The following is a 22,999-nucleotide window of genomic DNA, read 5'->3' on the forward strand; positions in this document are numbered from 1 at the left end:
TGTATGCGTATATACGAACAATTTTTATTCCATTGATTAAAATTTTTGGACATTCGTATAAATTAAAACATCCTACAACCCACATGATCTCAAAAGAAAAAGGTGCAAAACATGTTGATAAGACCACCTATTTTCACCACATTATGCAAGTGAACATGAATTAATTTAGTTTAATTTTAATTGTTACCTTGCTCTTTGGTTTTTCATGAAGTTAGGACCTTGTTTAAGAAACTCAGATGTTTCTCCAAAAAGTGGCCACCCCATTGTACCTGGTGGCAAACCTTTATTCTTTTTCACGTACCTCACTTCATTCCATCTCAAGAGAGCAGAGAAAAAACAGAACAAGAACAAAACACCACCAACAATTGCAATGAATGTAAAAGCCATCTGGTGCTTTTCTTTCTTTCTAAAAGTTCTTGCAAAGGACTCAAAACAGAGAGAATAAAAATAAAAGGTACAAGCCTGGCTTAAAAAGAATGCACACAAACACACATATATATAGGTTCCCTTGACCAACCATTTTCATATAAGAAAAAAACCATATAAACAGAAGGTAGCATCACCAGCTATTGTAGGTCATGGCCATAAAAACAAAAAAAAAAACAAAAACAAAAAACAAAAAACAAAAAACAAAATAAAAGGGAAGACAATAATGTATACAAATAAATTAAGATAAATGATTTAATTAACCATATATTTTAAATAATATAAAATATAAAATTTAAAATTTTTAATTCATCAAAAATATAAAAAAAACTTACTTTTACAATAATTTTTAATAAAAAATTGCAAAAAAAAATATTTTTAAATAATTTTTATAAAATATTTTTATGGTGTTTTTAATTTATGTCCTTAAAACATAAATTAGTTTAAAAAAAAGGATTGCTGCCTCATTTGTGAAGAATTTATTATTTTTTTTTGTATCTGAAGAATTTAATTTTGTAATAATCTAGCACATCATTAATTAAAAGATCTAGAATTTAATTTAGTTTCGGTATCTTCCTATTTTTCTCTTCCAGTGAGAAAAATGAGGGTTGGTACCTATTTTTCTCTTCCAGTCAATGCTAATTGATAATCGTTCAATGAGTTGGCAATGTAAACATTTTGACTATTATTATCTTATACTCTAAGAAGATTCTAAAACCTACAACCTCACTATAGATTTAGAGGTTAATAATTTTATTAAAAAAATTAGGTCTTTAAATATTATAAATTAATTATTTTTGTCCTTCTACCATTTGATTAATAGTTTTTTGTCAATAATTGATGATATAAACCGTTAATTGATAGCATATATGACACCTATTATGTCTAATTAAATGCTGAACAAATATATTTATAAGAAGGGAACCACTCAGATAAAAACGTTTAAAACGTTTTTTTTAGATATTTTTTCATTATTTTTCATTAATTGTTGATAAAAACTATTAATTTAATTAAAAAATATGAAAATAATTAATTTATAATCTTTAAAAGACCAATTTAATTGATAAAATATTTTAAGAACAAATTTAATAAATCATCTTTTACAGTATTTTTAATCTATGTTCTTAGAGAATAAGTTAGTAAAAAATTTGCTGTCTTATTTGTGAGGAATACTTTTTTTGTGAAGAATTTAATTTAATAATAACGTAGCATAGCCTTAATTAAAAGATCCAGAATTTAGTTTTGGTTTCAGTATCTTCCTATTTTTCTCTTCCGGTGGAAAAAACGAGAGTTGGCAGGAACAATGCTAATTGATGACCGTTAAATGAGTTGGCAACGTAATCTTTTTGACTATGATTATCTTATCCTCTAAGAAGATTCCAAAACCTACAACCCCATTATAGTCTCGTACAATTAATCTTCAAGTCAACCAAAAAAACAAAAATTAATCTTCATCTTTTCCTCTGGTAAATGCATGAACCATGGCTGAGAATTGCGAGATCTTGGAGTGAAAATCGCGAATTTGTCTCCCTCTATATTTATTGAGATGAATATGGTAGAAGAGAATATCTACAAAAAAGGAAAAAAATCTTTAAAATTACTGCAAAAAATTATTGAAATAGTATCTGATTTTAATGAAGGGAAAATTCCACTCCCCTCCCTTGCGAGATGCTAAAATGACACTTCCTCTCCTCTATTTTATAAATGTACATTTTCCTTCTTTCTAATTTTTAAAAAACCTCCTCTTTAGTCCATTTTAAACTTTTTGTGTTAACTAATGTTAATTTTATCCATTTTTTAAGAAAAAATTATTTTTAAAAAATACCCATTAACAAAAATTTTATTTTTATCATTAAATTTTACTTACCAAAATATCCTTTAATAAATTAAATTATTAATTTTTTTGAAAATATTTTGGTAAAAATATAATTTAATCAATAAAAGAATAATTTATTAAAAGGTATTTTGGTAAGTAAAATTTAATGATAAAAAATAAAATTTTGTTTAATGGATATTTTTCAAAAAATAATTTATTTTTTCTTAAAAAATGGATAAAGTTAACATTAGTTAACACAAAAAATTTAAAATGGTTTAAAGAGGAGGTTTTTTAAAAGTTAGAAGGGAGGAGAATGTACATTTATAAAATAGAGGGGAGGGGAGTGTCATTTTAGTATCTCACAGGGGAGGGGAGTGGAATTTTCTCTAAAATTAATTGTTAGTAACAGCCCAATTTAGCAATTAATCGGTTTTTTATTACATAAAAAAAAGTTAGGCGTTAAATCGATGTCAATTTTTAATTTAGAAATTGTCACCGATGTCATTTTAGTTAATCGTTAAATTAAAAATTAGCGACTGAATTTAATGACTAACATTATTTTGGTTATAAAAATCAATTCAGTCACAAAGATCAATCGTTATTAGCGACCCATATAATTGGTCGATAAAATTGTTCGCGAATTTTATCATTAGCGATCGATTCAGCAACCAACATAAAAAATAGGTTAAAAAAATGTTAGTTACTAAATTAGTTGCTAAAATTTTGATCTCTAAATTAGTTGCTAATAATAAAATTAATGACCAATTCAAAAACTAACAAGAGAATAAAATGAGAAAATAGTTAGTCACTAAAATTGATTCCTAATTTTATCATTAGCGATCGATTTAACGATCAACATAAAAATTAAGCTAAAATTTATTTAATTAATTTTTTAAAACAGACAAATATCAAAACAACATAGGTATTTAAATTTGTACTAGGTTTTTGCATAAAAACGTAGAGAACAAAGTTTTACCATCATTCAATAAAAAATAAAAAATAAGATTCTAATTTCCTTCAAGTAGGCAAAATTATGATTTGATTTTGGTCTTTCGTTCCCTTGAGTTCTTTCTTTTCTTAATTTCATTAAAATTTTTCATCTTATCATTTTTATTTTCATCATCAATTTTATGCTATCAAAATATTTTTTTACTAATTAATTTTAACATAATTTTTAAAATCATTAACAGTAAAAAGAACATAAAAACTGTAATTTCATTTGTTCATACCCTGACCCAACACTAAAACCCAGGACCAAATAAGATAAAAAGGCCCAATCTATAGATTGGCCTCCCACGCAACCGATCTCCTCACAAGAGGTCGGATTCGACACAGGCTCCACCAGAAGGGAGTCGGAAACGAGGGTTAGTTAGCAGATAACACTTATTCAAATAAGTAACTGTCTCTAAAATCTCTCAACCCACTCCCAGGAGTCATATCTCAACTTCCCTAAGATAAAGGGACGGTTATCCTCCTTAAAAGGTGGAACTACTCCAACGGTGGTTATTGGTTCACCACTATAAATACACTGACACCCCTCAGGTATCTCTAAGTTCCAATTTTCTCAAAACTTGCTTAGACCCTTGCTGACTTAAGCATCGAAGTGTCTTTGCAGGTACCACCACCCATTCTCTCTCACGTACAAGTCGGATAGAGACTCCCAAACGCAAACCTGCTCGGAGGCTTCCTCTCTCAGACGATTGGACTAACCCAACGAGTCTAGCCTATTAATCTCCGGTTACCCATCGTAACATTGGCGCCGTTGTCGGGGACCCGAGAGATCAACTAGTAATGTCGGACAATTCACCTGAAGATGGCCACACAGCGTCCGATTCTGAGCAAGAGAATTTGGACGTTGGGAACAATGACGCGGACATGGCCACCCACCAAGGAGTGACCAACCAGAACAGAGAGGGCACTTCTGGGTTGAAAGACCCAAAGGCAAACTCCTCTGACGGATGCGAGTCAGGAAAAGAGGGACAACCCCATGCGGCTGACTTCATGGGTTTGTTCCACGACCATCAAGGGCGCTTGGAACAATTGGAACAAGAACTGGAGCGGCAGCGAGAGGCAGAGAGAAACTTGAAGAACGAGATAGAACGGCGAAAAAAGCTAGAAGAAAAACTTTTAAGGCTGTAATCGGCTCTTAAAAGTCGAAGCTCCCGTAGCGACCGAGAAGATTCTCCCTTGGGGGGAGAAGATCCCTTCAGCGAGGACATAATGAGGGCAAAAATTTCAAGGAACTTTAAAAGCCCTGATATGGACCTTTATGACCGAACCATGGATCCGAAGCATCATCTAAGCAACTTTAAAAGTCGGATGTACCTGGCTGACGCTTCTTATGTTACTCGTTGCAAAGCTTTCCCGACCACCTTAACCAGAGCAGCGATGAAGTGGTTCGACAGTCTTCCCCCAAGGTCGGTCACTAGCTTCGATGACCTCTCGCGAAAGTTCCTGATGTGGTTCTCCATCCAGAAGGACAAAGTGAAGCACGCACCGAGCCTCCTGGGAGTAAAACAGGAGGTCGGAGAACCTTTAAGGGACTACATGGAAAGGTTCAATAAAGCATGCTTGGAGATTCAAGACCTGCCAACGGAAGCAGTAATTATGGGCCTAGTAAATGGACTTCGAGAAGGCCCCTTCTCTCAGTCCATATCGAAAAGGCACACAACCTCCTTAAGTGATGTACATGAGAGAGTCGAAAAGTACATCAACATGGAGGAAAACGTTAGACTACGAGAGCCGAGTTGGTGGACTGGGCATTCTCACTCCTCAAAAGAGAAAGAAAGAGATCCCAAGAAAAAAGAGGACATCGACCCTGAAAGGCCTAGGAGATATCACTCCTATACTCCTCTACGAGTTTCCTTGGTAGATGTATACAGGGAAATCTGCCATACTGAAAGGCTACCGCCCCTAGACCCATCAAAAATAAAAAGGGGGGAAGTCGTGGCGACTACTGTGAGTACCATAAGATGTATGGTCACTCAATGAATGATTGTTATAACCTTAAAAATGTGATAGAAAAGCTGGCCAGAGAAGGTCGGCTTGATAGATATCTCATGAAAAGGTCGGACCATCATGGAAAAAGGAAGCGAGACGGCGAGGACCGAAGAGATCCACCACCACAGATCCCGGAAAGACACATACATATGATCTCGTGAGGGTTCGGTGGAGGCGGCCTCACAAAGTCATCTCGCAAGAGGCACTTGAAGGAAGTCTACCAGGTCGGGGACGAGGCTCACGACCTTCCAACCATCTCGTTCACCAAAGAGGATGGGCAAGGAATCATTCCTGGACATGATGATCCAGTTGTGATAACTATAATTCTTGCCAATGCCCATCTTCACAGAACCTTGATAGATCAGGAGAGCTCAGCTGACATCCTTTTCAAACCAGCATTCGATAAGCTAGGGTTGGATGAAAAGGAGTTAAGAGCTTACCCTAACACCTTATATGGACTAGGGGATACACCAATAAAACCACTGGGATATATACCCCTTCATACCACTTTTGGAAAAGGGGAAAATCCAAAACTTTAAGCATCGACTTCATAGTCGTCGATGTGGGGTCAGCCTATAATGCCTTAATCGGCAGAACTACCCTAAATCGGCTCGGAGTAGTGGTATCCACCCTCATCTTTGCATGAAATTTCCAACACCAGAGGGAATAGCAACCATTAGGGGAGACCAGAAATTCGCAAAGAAATGCTACAATGAAAGCCTGAACCTAAGCGGAAAAGGAAAGGAGGTGCACACAATTGAGCTCGGAGGGGCCAGAGCCAAAGAAGAGTTGCGACCACAACCCGGGAGAAAAACTGAGGAGGTACAGATTGGAAAAGAGGAAGGAAAAACCACCAATATAGGAGCCGACCTGAAAGAAGAGTTGAAGGAGAAACTTATAAAACTCCTACAAGAAAATTCCGACCTCTTCGCCTGGAAAGCCTCCGACATGCTAGGGATAGATCCCGAACTCATGTCACACAAACTATCAGTTTATCCCGGATCACAACTTGTTCAACAAAGAAGGCGGAAGCTCGGACCTGAAAGGGCTCAAGTGGTGGAAGAACAAGTGCAAGCACTCCTAGAAGCCGGGTTCATCAAAGAGGTCGAATATCCAGCGTGGCTGGCAAATGTGGTGCTAGTCAAAAAACAAAACAGCAAGTGGAGGATGTGCGTCGATTACACCGACCTGAACAAGGCGTGTCCTAAAGACCTATATCCACTTCCAAGCATTGATACCCTAGTAGATTCCAGCTCAGGGTATCAATACTTGTCGTTTATGGATGCTTACTCGGGATACAATCAAATCCCGATGTACAGACCGGATCAAGAAAAAACATCATTCATCACGCCTAGGGCAAACTATTGTTACGTGGTTATGCCCTTTGGGCTAAAAAACGCTGGAGCCACATATCAAAGGTTGATGAATAAGGTGTTTGCACCTCACTTTGGGGGATTGATGGAAGTCTATATTGACGATATGCTAGTAAAAATCAAGGATGAGACCGACCTCTTGGCAGACCTCTTGCAAGTCTTCGACACCATAAGGTTGCATGGGATGAGGCTAAATCCCGCAAAATGCAACTTCGCAGTAGAGGCTGGAAAATTTCTAGGATTCATGATTACACAAAGAGGAATTGAAGCTAATCCCAACAAGTGTAAATCAGTCCTAGAAATGAAAAGTCTGACTTGCTTAAAAGAGGTCCAGCAGCTGAATGGCCGACTTGCCGCCCTTTTCAGGTTCTTGGCGGGATCAGCACTAAGACCCCTACCACTCTTCTCTCTATTAAGAAAAGGATGCCAGTTCGAATGGACTCCTGAGTGCGAAGAAGCATTCCAGGAGTTCAAAAGGTTTTTAAGCCAACCTCCCATTCTGACCCGACCCAAAATGAGGGAAGAACTCGTCCTGTATTTGTTCGTAGCAGACAAAGCTGTAGCATCAGCCCTAATATGGGAAGACGAGGTCGGGAAGCATCCTATATACTTCACCAGCAAAGTTCTACAAGGCCCTGAATTAAGGTCAAAAACTCGAGAAGTTTGCGTACGCCTTAATAGTAGCCTCTCAAAGGTTACGGTCTTATTTTCAAGCTCACACAATAAGAGTCCGAACGAACCAACCCATGAAGCAAATCCTCCAGAAGACGGATATTGCGGGTAGGATGGTTCAATGGGCGATAGAGCTATCCGAGTTCGACTTGAAGTATGAAACTCGGACGGCAATAAAAATCCAATGCATCACCGACTTCGTAGCAAAATATGCAGGAGACCAAGAGGAAGAATCCACTACATGGGAGTTATACATAGATGGATCCTCAAACAAAATAGGAAGCGGTGCAGGCATAATACTGGTCAACAAAGGGGGAACGCAGATAAAAGTTTCCCTCAAATTTGAATTCACAGCTTCTAACAACCAAGCAGAATATGAAGCCTTGATTGCAGGATTAAAGCTGGCAGAAGAAGTCGGTGCAACAAAAGTAGTGATATTCAGCGACTCTCAGGTGGTGACCTCCCAAATAAATGGAGAGTATCAGGCTAAAGACCCCAATATGAAGAGATACTTGGATAAAACCTTGGAGTATCTTAGTCGCTTTGCAGAAACCGAGGTCAAGCATATAACTCGGGATCTAAACAGCAGAGCAGACGCCCTCTCCAAACTAGAAAGTACCAAACCAGGAGGGAATAATAAGAGCCTGATCCAAGAAACTCTCCAAGAACCCTCTATAGAAAAAACAAAGGCCAAGCAAGACGTCCTTGAAGTCTCCGGATTAGACCTCGGATGGATGAATCCTTTAATCGAATACTTAAAATTCGACATCCTACCCAAAGAGAAAAAAGAAGCCAAGAAAATCCGGAGGGAAGCACAAAACTACACTTTGGTGAAAAATATCCTCTACAAAAGGGGGATATCAACACCATTGTTGAAGTGTATTCTGACCTCAAAGACGACAGAAGTCTTAGAAGATGTTCACAATGGTATCTGCGGAAATCATCTTGGAGCGAGGTCCTTGGCTAGAAAAGTCATCCGAGCTGGGTTCTATTGGCCGACTTTGCAAAGGGATGCTACAGAATTCGTGAAGAAATGCCAGCCATGCCAAATGCATGCAAACTTCTACGTTGCTCCCCCCGAGGAGCTCATTAGTATAACTTCTCCATGGCCTTTTGCAAAATGGGATTGTATTTGTTAGGACCATTCCCCCAAGCGCCTGAACAAATAAAATACCTAATAGTGGGGTAGACTACGTTACGAAGTGGATAGAAGCAGAACCATTGACCACCATCACCGCCCAGAGAAGTCGGAAGTTTCTCTACAAAAACATTATCACAAGGAATGCAGTACCTCACTCCATCACCACTGATAATGGCACTCAGTTCACCGACTCAACCTTCAGAAACCTAGTAGCCAGCATGAAGATCAAGCATCAGTTCACCTTGGTAGAACGTCCACAAGCAAATGGGCAAGCCAAGGCAGCTAACAAAGTCATACTGGCAGGATTGAAGAAAAGGTTGCAAGATGCAAAGAGAGCTTGGGCTGAAGAACTCCCACAAGTACTTTGGGCTTATCGGACTACACCTCAGTCTGCCATAGGGGAAACTCCCTTCCGAACAAAGTCCAAGGGTGAGCTTCTACGATGAGGTTGGAAATATACAAGGGCATAAAGAAGAACTTGAACTGCTCCCTGAAGTTCGAGAACAAGCCCAGATAAGAGAAGCAGCATTGAAATAAATGATGACTACCAGATATAATAAAAAAGTCATTCGAAGAAGTTTCACCCCAGACGACTTGGTTTTGATTAGAAATGACATTGGAGTCAATAAATCTGGGGATGGAAAGCTTGCTGCCAATTGAAAAAGACCATACAAAATTAGTGAGGTCTTGGGAAAAGGCTATTATAATGTGACCGACTTAAACGGCGCCGAGCTACCTAGGTCGTGGCATGCTTGTAATATGAAAAGGTACTATAGTTAAAAGCGAACTCCGCTCCATGATGTACTCTTTTCCCAACTTCATGGTTTTTTCAAAGAAAGGGTTTTCCTGAAGGGGGTTTTTAACGAGGCATCAAAGTGTGGACTAAGGGGGGACAAATTGTCAAAACCCTTAGTAGCAAAAAGTACCTTCGCAAGTAAATAAAGATCTTTTTTTCATATCTCTTTATAAGTTCCTTTTTACATTATTCTCACTTTTTCTACGAAACGCGCCGACTTAAGCTCGACAAAACGTGAAAATCCCATGAACCGACCTAGATGGTCGTCAGAATAAAACGACGAGGTACAAGTCGGTGTAAAGAGGTTATAAAAGTAGATCATGAAAGAACTCGGAAAGTATTCGACTTATAAGTCGTAAAAACTGAGAAGAAATGAAATGCATCGCAAAAATAACCTAAGTTATGGAAACTCAATAGAAGAAAATTGAGTATGAGGAATACCAAAAAGAGATAAGAAAATCCATCAAAAAACCAAAGGCAGAGGCAGTCCTAAATCTTTGAGGAAATTTGAATCACGTCGGTTCCTAAAAAATTACGTCGGTTCTTCACCAAGTCGGCTACGATCCCGAGTTACATACTCGAGCCCAACTCACAAAAAATCTTGGACTCAAGTAGGGGCACTGTTCATACCCTGGCCCAACACTAAGTCCCAGGACCAAATAAGATAAAAAGGTCCAATCCATAGATTGGCTTCCCCACGCAACCGACCTCCTTACAAGAGGTCGGATTTGACACAGGCTCCACCATAAGAAAGTCGGGAACGAGGGTTAGCTAGCAGATAACACTTATTCAAATAAGTAACTGCCCCTAAAATCTCTCAACCCACTCCCAAGAGTCATATCTCAACTTCCCTAAGATAAAGGGACGGTTATCCTCCTTAAAAGGTGGAACTACTCCAACGGTGGTTATTGGTTCACCACTATAAATACACTGACACCCCTCAAGTATCTCTAAGTTCCAATATTCTCTAAACTTGCTTAGACCCTTGCTGACTTAAGCATCAGAGTATCTTTGCAGGTACCACCCCCCATTCTCTCTCACGTACAAGTCGGACAGAGGCTCCCAAACGCAAACCTGCTCGGAGGCTTCCTCCCTCAGACGATTGGGCCAACCCAACGAGTCTAGCCTATTAATCTCCGGTTACCCATCGTAACACCATTCATTACACGAATCTTTACATATAAAGCTTTGAGTTATATAGACTTATTTTTTAAACAAATATTATTTACACGTGAGCAATTACCGTAAAAATTACTAAACAAATCGATTGAAAATATATTTACTATTGGAATTATCGTCAGAATAAATCTGACAGAATAAATCTCATTGATAATTATTTACTAACAGTTAACATCATCGTACCAAAAATTCAGGCATTACTTACCTCTAATCCTTTAATTTGATACTATATTTATTTAATATTGAGCCTTCACAAATATGAACCGAATTTTTAATTATGAAAGCGAAAAGTCTTTACTTTAAAATTACAGAGTCACATATCATATTCACGTAATAATAAATACATAGACTTATCCAAAACTTCTTAATATACAAGTTCTGCACCTCTAAATTCTCAAAATGACAAATGACAAGGGGCAAAATAAAATCTAAGACTAAATCATATACAGAAAATAAAAACATATATATACGTAAAGTTCTGTAGTTCAAATCGCGCCTTCATGCCAAAACTTCCTGAACCTGTCACTGAAAAAGAATTTCTATAGGGAGTGAAAATATTTTCCTCAAAAAGGTTTTCAGTAGAGGGTTTAAGAATTGTTATAAGAAGATACGCTTAAAGAGAAGATTTGATTTCAAGGCAGTGATTATCGTTCGTTCTATGAATATTTTAAAAATCAACAACTAATCATCCAAAACTTTTTCAAAGAAACAATGTTTAATTTTTCAAAAAATTCAAAATCTTTCTTTCCTTGTAAGAAAATCTTAATCAGCTTCCTAGATTGTATGAATGACCAACCTATTCCAAACATAGGTTTATTAAGTCTATGCTGAACCAGCTTGATTTTTCATACTTTACTAATAACTCAATTAAAAACCAATCACAGCCTTCAGACCATCATATAATCAATGAACACAATCATTATCTCATCACCAATAATCTCAAAAGTACCACATCAGAACAAACACAGGCAAAATAGATAAGAAAATTATAGGTATAGATAGCAGTTACAGTAAATAACTTAAATAGCAGTTAATAACAATTTAACAATTAGGCAAAACAAAAAAAATTCAAACTCAAGCAAAGCATACAAATGCATATGATGCATGTCTGTCCTATGGCTAATGAGCTCATCTGTCGATTATACAGCCAACCCGACATGTCCTGGTAACTAACTATTGCACAGTCCCTCTGTACGCGCATCCCCAAGCTCAAAAATAATATCTATGGAATCAAACTCCAAGCTCAAATATAATATTTCATGAAGTCAAACTCCAAGTTCAACAATTTAATATTCCATGGAGTCAAACTCCAAGCTCAATAATATTCCATGAAGTCAAACACCAAACTCAATAATATTCCATGGAGTCAAACTACAAGCTCAATAATTTAATATTCTATGGAAAAATCCCAAGCTCAATTCATATATATATATATATATATGCATGTCCATGGGAGAATTCGAGGAGTTAAAGTCAATATCATTTAATTTATTTAAAAATCATACTTTAAAATCAATCCTCATCATCCTTCATTCAAATTCAATCATCATCATTCCTCCCATTGCATCCATCAATAATTTCAAACTCAAAACATAATCATTTTCTTAATAACTCAAAATCAAGCCTTATAACCCTTAAATCCAAGTATTTTTAAATAACCATCCAAACAAAATTTTCAGTTTTTATAAAAATTTCGGCAACATCCCCTTTAAACCTCGGACTCTACCACCCTTTTCAGGTCCCATCCAAACATTTCTTAAACTCTTTTAAATCATTTTCAAAATCAAACCAATTTCAATATCTCAAATTATTTTCAATTTCTCAAAAATCATCCCCGATAAATCAATAATCCAAATCCAATGTCTCAAATTCTTTTCAATAAATTAAACTCATTTCCAATATCAAAACATTTCCAAATCTCAAGAAAATCAAGGACAACCACCAATTTAACAAAATTCAATCAATAACCCAAATTATTCAATATCCTCAAAAAATTAATAATTCAACCATGCAAATAATTACAATGGTCCAAAACAACTCAAACCAATCCATAAGACTTACGAAATTACAAAAATATATATTTCGTAATGATATCGATTTATAACAATTTTCGGAAATAAAATGAGTTTAAGGAAAGTGCCCCTACCTCAAATAGTCGAAACCCAAAATCTATATAGCGTGTCAAAACCCCTTTTTCTTTGACCACAACAGTGGTAGCCACAATCACAGCTTCAAACTACTTTCACAGCAACCACAACAACTCTAGTCGCAACATATATTAACTGAAATTCAATCTTACAGCAATTAACGCCGCAAAACCTCAGCGTAAGATAATAGAATAGTGACTAAAGGACTTTTTAAAACGAAAACGCTTACTGCAACAAAGGAAGAATGACTAAATCAAGTAGCGACACGTCCGGTGGTGGTTTCGGCAACACCCGCGCCATTCCTGGTGACCAGAACAGTGGCAGCGGCAGCAGAAGAAACTCCGGCAGTGACGGCGACCACCACGACGGCGTTCATGGCACGATAGTGGCAGAAGATGACTCCCTTCCCGTCGCGTTCTGACCCTTCTTCCATAGCTCAGTTCGGCGACAGAGCAGATCCACGGCGCGATGATGGCACAGTGGCGATGGGTCGACTCAAGGGAGGCGCAGGCAATGTGAGTTCACAGCAGCAACTTCCCCGACTGCTAACTCTCCAGCATGACGACAACAATGCGAGAGGCTTCCCGGCGACTGGCGGCGAGGCGTGGCGGTGAGGCGTGGCGGCGACAACTCTTCCCTCCAGCTCGACGACAACGCGACGGCGCCCAGGACCTACTGGCGACGCGCCTCCCTCTCTCGGATCTCTTCTCCGTGTATATGAGTGTATCTGTTTTGTGTGTGAGTGGGTGAAACGCAGAGAGAGTGAGGAAGGGGTTCGGGGCTGCGCAGCGTGAAGAGAAAAAGGGAAGGGGTGAATGGCAGCTGTGGAGGCATGGCGGTGGGGACAAGGAGGTTAGGATTAGGGTTTTGTTTGTAATTTAAAGTTAGGGTTAATGGGTTTTAATTTGGGAATTTAGGGTTAATAGATTAGGGTAACTTTAATAAAATTAGGGTATAATGTATAAATTTAAAATATAATTTAATTTAAAATTATTTTAAAAATATTACTTAACTATCAATTTGTTAATTGGCTTTTAATCAAGTATTTTAATATAAAATTGAAGATAATATAATTAATTTTCCTTGCTTATTAAAATTAAAGTATTAAATTCTAAAATCTCAATTATTAAACTAAATCATATAAAATTCTTATTCTTTTACCACGGCTAAGTTTTATAATTTAAATATAAAAAATTATTCAATAATTATAACAATAAGTAAAATTTTTAATTTAATTATCAAAACTTGATTTAAATACTTTTAATAAAATAATTTCAAAAAAATGAAGTCTTTAATGAATAAATAAATTGAAATTAACTCTTAATAGAATTTTTCGAAAATTCTAGATTTTACATCCTACCCATCTTATAAAAATTTTCGTTCTCGAAAATTTAAAGTAATACATAAGATATTACATAAATTTCAAATATCGGACAATCCATAAGATTTAGATATAAGAAAAGAGTATAGGATAAAGTAGAAGTTATAAGATCGGCTCAAAATAAAGAGGTTATATGATGTTAATACTTTTACTAAAACTTGAATAAACACAATAAGGTGCAAATTTTTAAGATAGGTGTTTGCAAAAATAATGTGTCAACAGGCTAACGCTCTTGTTCCCTTAACTAATCAATCACTAGGTGCTTTCTAGCTTGCTTATCACTCCGTTTTAAGTTCACTCAAATATCCTACATCATTCCCGACATTTTATCTTATATGAAAAAGCTCATCAACCTCCATTCCTTTCAAATTCTCATCTTTATTCATGCTCAACCATTAACTTTGACTTTCAGCTAACTCACTCAAGGTTTTATACTCACTTGTCGTCAAGCAACGATCTAACCATTCGATCTAATTATTTCAAAAACTTTAATAATATGACACGCACTCAAACACATCAATGTAATATCACTATTTCACATAGCTCCGGTCACTTAGGTAGCTTACTGCGAATCAACATCTTGTATGCATCGAGCTATTGAAAACTTGAATTAGATTATGCAAGATTTGTGAAATGAAAATTAATTAGACTAAGGATATAATATTTCCTCATAAACCTTAAAAGATACTTTAGGTACATAATTATACCGTCGAATTTTTTTTTGGTAAATCTGACAGTAATATATTATTAATTAATAATTAAATTAATAACTACTGGCAGATAATAAACTTAGAAAATTAACAACAATAAATCAATAATTAACTCAAAAAATAAATAAATTCAGAGTAACTCAAATAATTAACTCAAAAAATAATTAACTCAAATAATAATAACCTTAGAAAATTAACAACAATAAATAATAAGTGAATAATTAACTCGAAAAATAAACAAATTAAGATTAATTCAGACAATTAACAAAAATATACTAATTAACTTAAAAAATAATTAACTCATATAATAATAAACTTAAAAAATTAACAATAATAAATAATAAGTCAATAATTAACTCAAAAAATAAACAAGTTCAGATTATCTCAGACAATTAATAAGAATTACCTAATTAACTTAGAAAACAATTAACTCAGATAATAATAAATTTAGAAAATTAACAACAATAAATAATAAGTCAATAATTAACTCAGAAAATAAACAAGTTAAGATTAACTCAAACAATTAACAATAATAAACTAATTAACTCAGATACTAATAAACTTAAAAAATTGACAACAAAAAATAGTAAGTCAATAACTAACTCAGAAAATACATAAGTTAAGATTAATCCAGACAATTAACGACAATCAATTAATTAACTTAGAAAATAATTAACTCAGATAATAATAAACTTAGAAATTAACAACAATAAATAATCAGCCAATAATTAATTCAAAAAATAAACAAGTTAAAATTAACTCAGACAATTAACAACAATCAACAAATTAACTCAGAAAATAATTAACTCAGATAATAATAAACTTAGAAAATTAACAACAATAAATAATAAGTCAATAATTAACTAAAAAAATAAACAAGTTAAGATTAACTCAGACAATTAATAACAATCAACTAATTAACTTAGAAAATAATTAACTCAGATAATAATAAACTTAGAAAATTAACAACAATAAACATTAAGTCAATAATTAACTAAAAAATAAACAAGTAAAAATTAACTTAGACAATTAAAAACAATCAACAAATTAACTTAAAAAACTTAACTCAAATAACACTAGAATAGAAATTAGAATAATGCAGTTGGAGATTTTACACTTGCATAACAATACACAAAAATAAAAGCAATTAAGAAAATTCAGAATAGTAAACACAGAATCATCAAAACAAAATTCAAAATCAAAATTATAAACAAAATTTTAAACATAGAATCATCAAAACATAATTTAAAAAATCCTAAACGAAAATAGAATTAAAAGATCCTAAATCTAAACTAATATATGAACTAAATCTGAAAAATAGTTAAATCTCTAATACAAGCATCCTAATTGCAAATTTTTTAATACATAGCAGATTAAAATTAAATAAATTATGGTTTAAAGTTTAACTACCCAAAACTAATTAGTGAGTTACCTGGAGACAGTGCGGAGCATAGGACTTTTCTAGCGTGGTGGCAGCACAGAAGACAAAGTGGCAGCAGCAGTGACTAAACAGCAGGACTGCATTAGAATTTTTTAAATAAATAAAAAAAGTAGGAACAAGGAGAAGGGGACAACATACCTAGAGGGAGGAAAAAGCCAACTCTAGCAATACAGGAAGCAACGTCAACAACGATGGCAACAGTGGCGGCGGCAGCAGTGGTGGGAACAACGCAAACAGCGGCAGATTCGGATTTAGGACAAGATTACCGTCGGATATACTGGCGGATAAATCCGACGGTAACGTTTTGCGAATGACCAAAACGCAATATATATTCCACTAATTCGGATTACCGGCAGGTAGATTTTATCTACCAGTAAATCCAACAGTAATGATCGCGCCAATTTTTCTTTTTTTTTTACCTTAATTATTACCGGTTAATTTTCTGTCGAAAAACTAAATCCAACGGTAATTTCTTTACCCGACAATTTATTGCCGAATTCGCCGGTAAACACATCACTAATGTCCGACACTAAATCCAATAATAAATCTGATGGTATTCAATATTTTTCTTATAGTGAATATAGGCTGAAAGAGTCTTATACATTGGATAATAATTTTTTATACACGAAGACTTTTTAAGTTAAAAGTAACAATTATTAGTATCAATGAACATGCACCAACAAACTTTTTACTATAGATCAATATTTATTCCGTGCGTAGTGTGAATTTTACACTAGTTAAATTAAAAATGACTTTCAATAAGCATAGCATTTGGTAAAATAGTTTCAAAAATTTAAAAATACTATAATAGACATTAATGTAAGAATTAAATTTGGATATTAATTAATATATGAAGTTGTATTAGACTTTTTAATTTTGATAAGCACAAATCATCTTTAAAAAATTCCACCTTAAGTATTTTCAAAAATACTCCTATCTTTTAAAAATTGTAAATACAAACATATAATTTTTTTAATTTACTAAATATAAAATAAAAAACTTATAACACAAACACCTCTGCAAAAGGCACTCGTGGAAATATTAAATTTAGATAACTTGTATTAAAAATTTAAAAAAAAATCAAACTTGGTACATATAATTGAAAGGTATTATACCCCTTTTTGTTGGCACAATTTTAATGGTAACATGTGTATTGTGTCAAACTTTTTAAAGAATTTTTAATTATTTTTAAATCAAAATATTGAAACTCTATAAAGTATAAATTATAAATACAATAATATATATTTTTTTACTTCATTTTTTTAGTGTTCTTAGTTTAGATTATCGATCTTTTTTGTGTTTATTTGTGATTTTTTTACATGCTCAAACTTTTTTATCAATTAAATTGGTTCATACTCAATAAAAGTTATGCACCTAAAATTCTCATTTTTTTTTTGCATTTCTTCTTTTTTTTTGCATATTTTTTTTCATCGTCGTTCTTTTATTATTGTTGTTTTTTTCTCCTCCTCTTCTTGGTGGATTATTATAGCATTTTTTTGTTTAATTTTTTTTATTTTTATTCTTATTAAAAGGATAAAATAAAAAAAATTATGAAAAGATAAAATAAGACGGAGAAGATGAAAAAAGAAAAAGAATATGATGACGAAGAAGAAGAGAAAAAAGAAGAGAAAGAGGAGGAAGTTTTAAAATGTGTATAATTTATCAGAAAAATACCCCTAAAATTTTTTGATCATAACACAAAAAGTATTTTAATTTTGACATAGGAACTTTTTAATCATGACACAAGTTTTTGTTAAGAGGGTAAAATAAAATAAAAAAATTATGAAAATTTGAAACAAGAAAGAGAAGATGAAAAAGAAAAAGAATAAGATGATGATGATAAAGAAGAGGAGAATGAGGAATAGTTTTGAATTGTACAAAATTTATCAGAAAAATATCTCTAAAATTTTTTAACCGTAACACAGGAAGTTCTTTAATTTTGACACAGAAATTTTTTATCTGTAACACAATAATTTCTTAATCGTGACACACAAATTTTTTAACCATGTCATTTCCAACTAAATTATGTACTTTTCTTATTAATTATGTACTTTTCTTATTATTTTGGATTTGTGGTTCTTTAAAGATTTATTGTGCCATTTTTAACTAAATGATGTGTTTTTGTTATTACTAAATTGATTGTGTGGTATTGAACTAATATATATGACATTTAGTCATTTATGTGTCATTTGCAACAATTTAATGTGTCTTTTAAATCTAAAACATATTTAATATATTTTGTTAGTTAAGTGAGTTAAGGTTTTAGACTTGTGGTCCTTTGAAGATTTCTTGTGTCATTCATTAAAAATGTTGGTATCATTCACTAAAATTTCTGTGTCATTTGTAACAATTAAATTGTGATATTTAATTAAGAAGAAGACGATAAAAGTGATGATGATAATAATAAAGAAAGAGGAAGAGAAAAAAAAAGAGGAGAAAAATAAAACGAGAAAAGCAGAAGGAGGTGGTGACGATGGCGATGACAATGACAACGATAATAAAAAGGAGAAAGGAAAAAAATGAGGAGAAGAAAAAAAAAGCGGTAATGCACATATAAAGAAGAAAAAGCCATACAAAAAAAAAAGCATGGAATAACTTGTTAAAAATTGCTTGAGTGGATAACTTTTTTTTGTTTACTTACGATTATATCAATATAAAATAATCAAGCATCATTTAAAACATTTATATATTTTTGTGATTTTTTTGTGTTCATATATATTTGTTGTGATTTGACCCCAAAAGATAGTAAAATTTAAGGATAATTACTGTTTTTGTTCTTAAAATTTTGGTCAAAATCGAATTCGTTCCTAATTTTTTTTAATTCGAAATCGTTTTCAATGTTTTATTTGATATTAAAATCGTTCTTTTAATTTTTAACGGACAAAAATATCCTTACATTTATTCTTACTCCAATATCACTATTCACCAACACCACCTCTCTTGCTCTACAAAATAGTCAAATACTAATATCAAATTCAAAAATATATAAAATGTATACTTAAAATTTTATGATTTTACAATTTAAATTTTATTAAAATTTTACATTTTACATATTTTTTATTTCCAAAATTTTACTCCGTACTCTGTACAATTTTAAAAATCGAAGATGAGCGGTGGAGTGAGCGGGGAAGAGACTTTGAGGGTGAAACACGGTAAGGCAGCCGATAATGTCGGCGGAAGAGATAAGGGGAGAGCGGGGGAGCGATTGCATCAGGGGAAAAGGAGGATCATATTTCGGGAGGGGTTTCTAAGCCTTTGAAGGTTTCTTTTAGGGACAAAGTTGTGGGTTCCAAGATTGCTAAAGCTTTTTCACTTGTTGAAACTTTATCGGGAGATAACATTGCAGTAGTTTCTGGGAAGCAAGGAGATCTCTTGCCACCGAGTGTCACGTTTACCCAAGAAGCTAAGAATTGCTTGGCAGAACCTTATAAGGATGCTATAGTGATTAAGGTGCTAGGTAAACATTATAGCTACACTGCATTGTCTCATAAACTCCGAACGGTATGGAGGATTAAGGGAGGTTTTGATTTATTGAACGTGGGATTTGACTACTTTCTCGTGAAGTTTGATGTAGCCGAGGAGCGAGAAAAGGTTATCTTAGGAGGTCCGTGGATGATCGAGGGAAATTATGTGGCTGTGAAGCCTTGGGATCAAGAGTTTAGATCAAGTGAAAACTGTGTTGGAGCAACTTTAGTGTGGATTAGAATTTCCGGATTACCAATTTGGTGCTACCAAGAAGATGCAATGCTCCGTGTTGCGGCTGCAGTTGGCATTCCCATTAAGGTTGATTTGGCAACAAAATTAGCTGAAAGAGGACGATATGCTCGAGCCTGTGTTCAGATAGATTTAGGATTGCCAGTGACTAAGAAGATTCTTGTTGAAGGCGTTGAATATGAGGTTGAATATGAAAGTCTTCACCTTATTTGTGGCTCCTGTCTCAAGTTTGGTCATGATATGAAGGTGTGCAAGACTGACAGCAATGCAGGAGGAGGAACTAATGCCAAGGTGATCAGCGATGTAGCAAAGTAGCCAGAAAGCTCAAATTCAAAAAATCCAGTACATATAGAAAAGGCAAGTTTTCATTTTGGCAAGAATCTTGGAGATGAGACTGTAAATATTACTGTCTCGGATTTGGTGGAGAGTGATTTGCATGCTGTTCATGTAGACCATGCACAACATGAGGATTTGGAAGGTTGGACTCAAGTGATTAGGAAAGGAAAGTATAAAATGGGTCAAAAGCCTTCTCTTAGCACCCATCAGGTCCAACCAAAAGTAAAGAAGACACCTAACAAGGCTACCAATACTTGGACAAGGCCTAATCACCAACGTACAACACATGCTACTGGATCCAAAGTAAAATTAAGCAGGGGCATCAATATTGGAAAACCTGTTAGTGTGGCTTCTTCGGGGACCCGGCACAATGTTCATCATCAGCAGCAAGGTGAGACAACAAATGGCACTGTGCGAAAGCGTCCTCGCCCAAACTCTTTGCAGAATTCACTAGTAGATAAGGATGGAGCATCGACGGCGGGTATGGTGCAAGTTTCGACGGAAAAAATTGGGCTGCAACTTGAGAGTCCATTAAAGGCAGGATCGTCGAAGACAGGGACATCATGTTGAGTCTCGGGTTTGTTATTGGAGCTCCCTTTTTGCTGTTTTTATGGATAGTTTCAATATCATAGCCTGGAATGTGAGGGGTGCGTCTAACAAGATGGCCCGTGTGCATTGCAAAAATTTGGTGAGAATATATAAACCATCTTTCCTCTTTCTCTTTGAGACTCATACCATGTTTAATAATTTGAAGAATTTTTGGGATAAGTTGGGTTTTCATTGTGTTGGTATTGAGGAAGCAGTAGGACACAGGGGTGGCATTTGGTTTTTATCTTCTATTGCTAATGCTTCTTGTGTGGTTATTGATCAAATTGACCAATGTATCACAGTGAAAGTGAGTGTGGGTAACTTAGTTTGGCTTTGTAGTGCAGTATATGGGAGTCCTCAATTCGAAAAAAGATGTATGCTTTGGGATCATTTGTGTTCTATTAATTCAGGCCATAATAGACCATGGATGGCCGTTGGTGATTTTAATGAGATTGTGGCACCAGATGAGAGTACAGGTGCTTATTTTTCTTCTCACAGAGCTAGTCTATTAGCTACTACTCTAGATGACTGTGAGCTCTTTGATCTTAAAGTGACTGGTAGGAGATATACTTGGTATAGAGCAGTTCAGGCTGGCAGGGACTTGGCTAAAAGGTTGGATAGAGCTATAGTTAATGAGGCGTGGATGACAATGTTTCCTGAGGGTTATTCTGAAATTCTTAGCAGGCTTCATTCTGATCATTGTCATATTTTAGTTCGTTGTCATGGTAGCCCCAGAGTGAAAGGTTTACGTCCTTTTAGGTTCCAAGCTGCGTGGGCAACACATCCTTCTTATAAACATGTTATTAGTAAGGCTTGGAATCAAGTGTTTGGAGGCGTTACCGAAAGGCTTAAGATGGTTCAACAGGCTTCTTTGGACTTCAACTCAAAGATTTTTGGAAATATTTTTGTGCGAAAAAATAAGCTGGAATATCAGATTGATCAGATTCAACGGCGTTTGGAGGTTACCGATGTGTTATCTCTGAGAATTAAAGAAGCTGAACTGAGGGAAGATTACAATAGGCTTTTGTTGCAAGAGGAACTTTTTTGGTACCAGAAATCTAGAGAGCAGTGGGTCAAGTATGGGGATAGAAACACTAAATTCTTTCATCTTCAGACTTTGGTGCGTAGAAACCATAATAGAGTACATGGATTATATGTTAGCGATAGGTCTTGGTCTACTGATCCAGATATTCTCCAGGAAGAAGCCCTCTCTTTTTACAAGAATCTCTTTGGTACAACGGAAGAGGTTGAGGTTGATTATTTAGGGGATGTTCCGATGCCCACTCTAAGCACTGAGGCTTGTGCTAGGTTAATTGACCCTGTCTCTTTTGTGGAAGTCAAGTCAGCAGTATTCAGTATGAGCCCTTTTAAGGCTCCTGGTCCAGATGGCTTTCAAGCTTATTTTTTTAAAGAATATTGGGAGATAGTAGGCACTGAGATTTGGAATATTGTCTGGAGCGCTTTTTTGGGAGAGTTCTTAAATCCTAGCATCATGGAAACTCTGATTGTGCTTATTCCTAAAATTGATAACCCTACCTTTCTGAAGGATTTCAGGCCTATTAGCTTGTGTAATGTTGTTTATAAAATTATCATAAAAGTATTGACTAACTGACTTCGGCCTTTTCTTCCAGATATTGTTAGTCCTTTACAAGGAGGTTTTATTCCGGGTCGTGGTGCTCCTGATAATATTATTGTGGCCCAAGAAATTCTGAATTTCATGAAGCACACAAAATCCAAGAAAGGTACTCTTGCTTTTAAAATTGATCTTGAAAAAGCTTATGATAGGGTGGATTGGAGGTTTTTGGAGAGTACTCTCATTGCTTTTGGTTTTCCTATCATCACTGTTAATTTGATTATGACTTGTGTCCGTGCATCATCTCTTTCTATTATGTGGAATGGGAATAGATTGGATAGTTTTGCTCCTAGAAGGGGGCTTAGACAGGGCGATCCAATGTCTCCTTACTTATTTGTGCTTTGTATGGAAAGACTTGCTTGCTATATATCTCATAAGGTGGTCGAGGGTGTGTGGAAACCAGTTTCTGTCACTAGGGGTGGCCCAAAATCTTCTCATTTGATGTTTGCAGATGATCTCTTACTCTTCTGTCAAGCTACAAAGAGTCAGGTCCAAATGGTCATGCATTCTCTTAACATTTTTTGCAAGGCATCTGGCATGAAAGTGAATCTTGAAAAGTCTAAAGCTTTTTGCTCTAAAAATGTGACTGATCGTAGAAGAGATATTTTTACTTGTGTTTCTTCAATACGTTTTGCTTTGGATTTAG

The 22,999-nt window shown here is 34.9% G+C and overlaps 1 protein-coding gene across 3 annotated transcripts in view; it reads right to left on the minus strand.

Annotated features, from left to right (window-relative positions):
• The window catches only part of LOC107623811 (cytochrome P450 85A-like), a 35,037-nt gene that overhangs the window by 6,049 nt on the left and 5,989 nt on the right, over positions 1-22,999 (minus strand). Inside the window, exon 1 of one of the 3 annotated variants that reach the window (XM_016326186.2) lies at positions 188-518. The exons of the other annotated variants lie outside the window; for them this stretch is intronic. Within the exon in view, the coding sequence (XP_016181672.1) occupies positions 188-387 (200 nt within the window). The 5' untranslated portion in view covers positions 388-518. Of the gene's footprint in view, positions 1-187; positions 519-22,999 lie in introns of those variants that run through there. 3 annotated transcript variants of the gene reach the window in all.

Source organism: Arachis ipaensis, chromosome B10 (genome assembly GCF_000816755.2).
Source record: "Arachis ipaensis cultivar K30076 chromosome B10, Araip1.1, whole genome shotgun sequence".
NCBI lineage: Eukaryota > Viridiplantae > Streptophyta > Magnoliopsida > Fabales > Fabaceae > Arachis > Arachis ipaensis.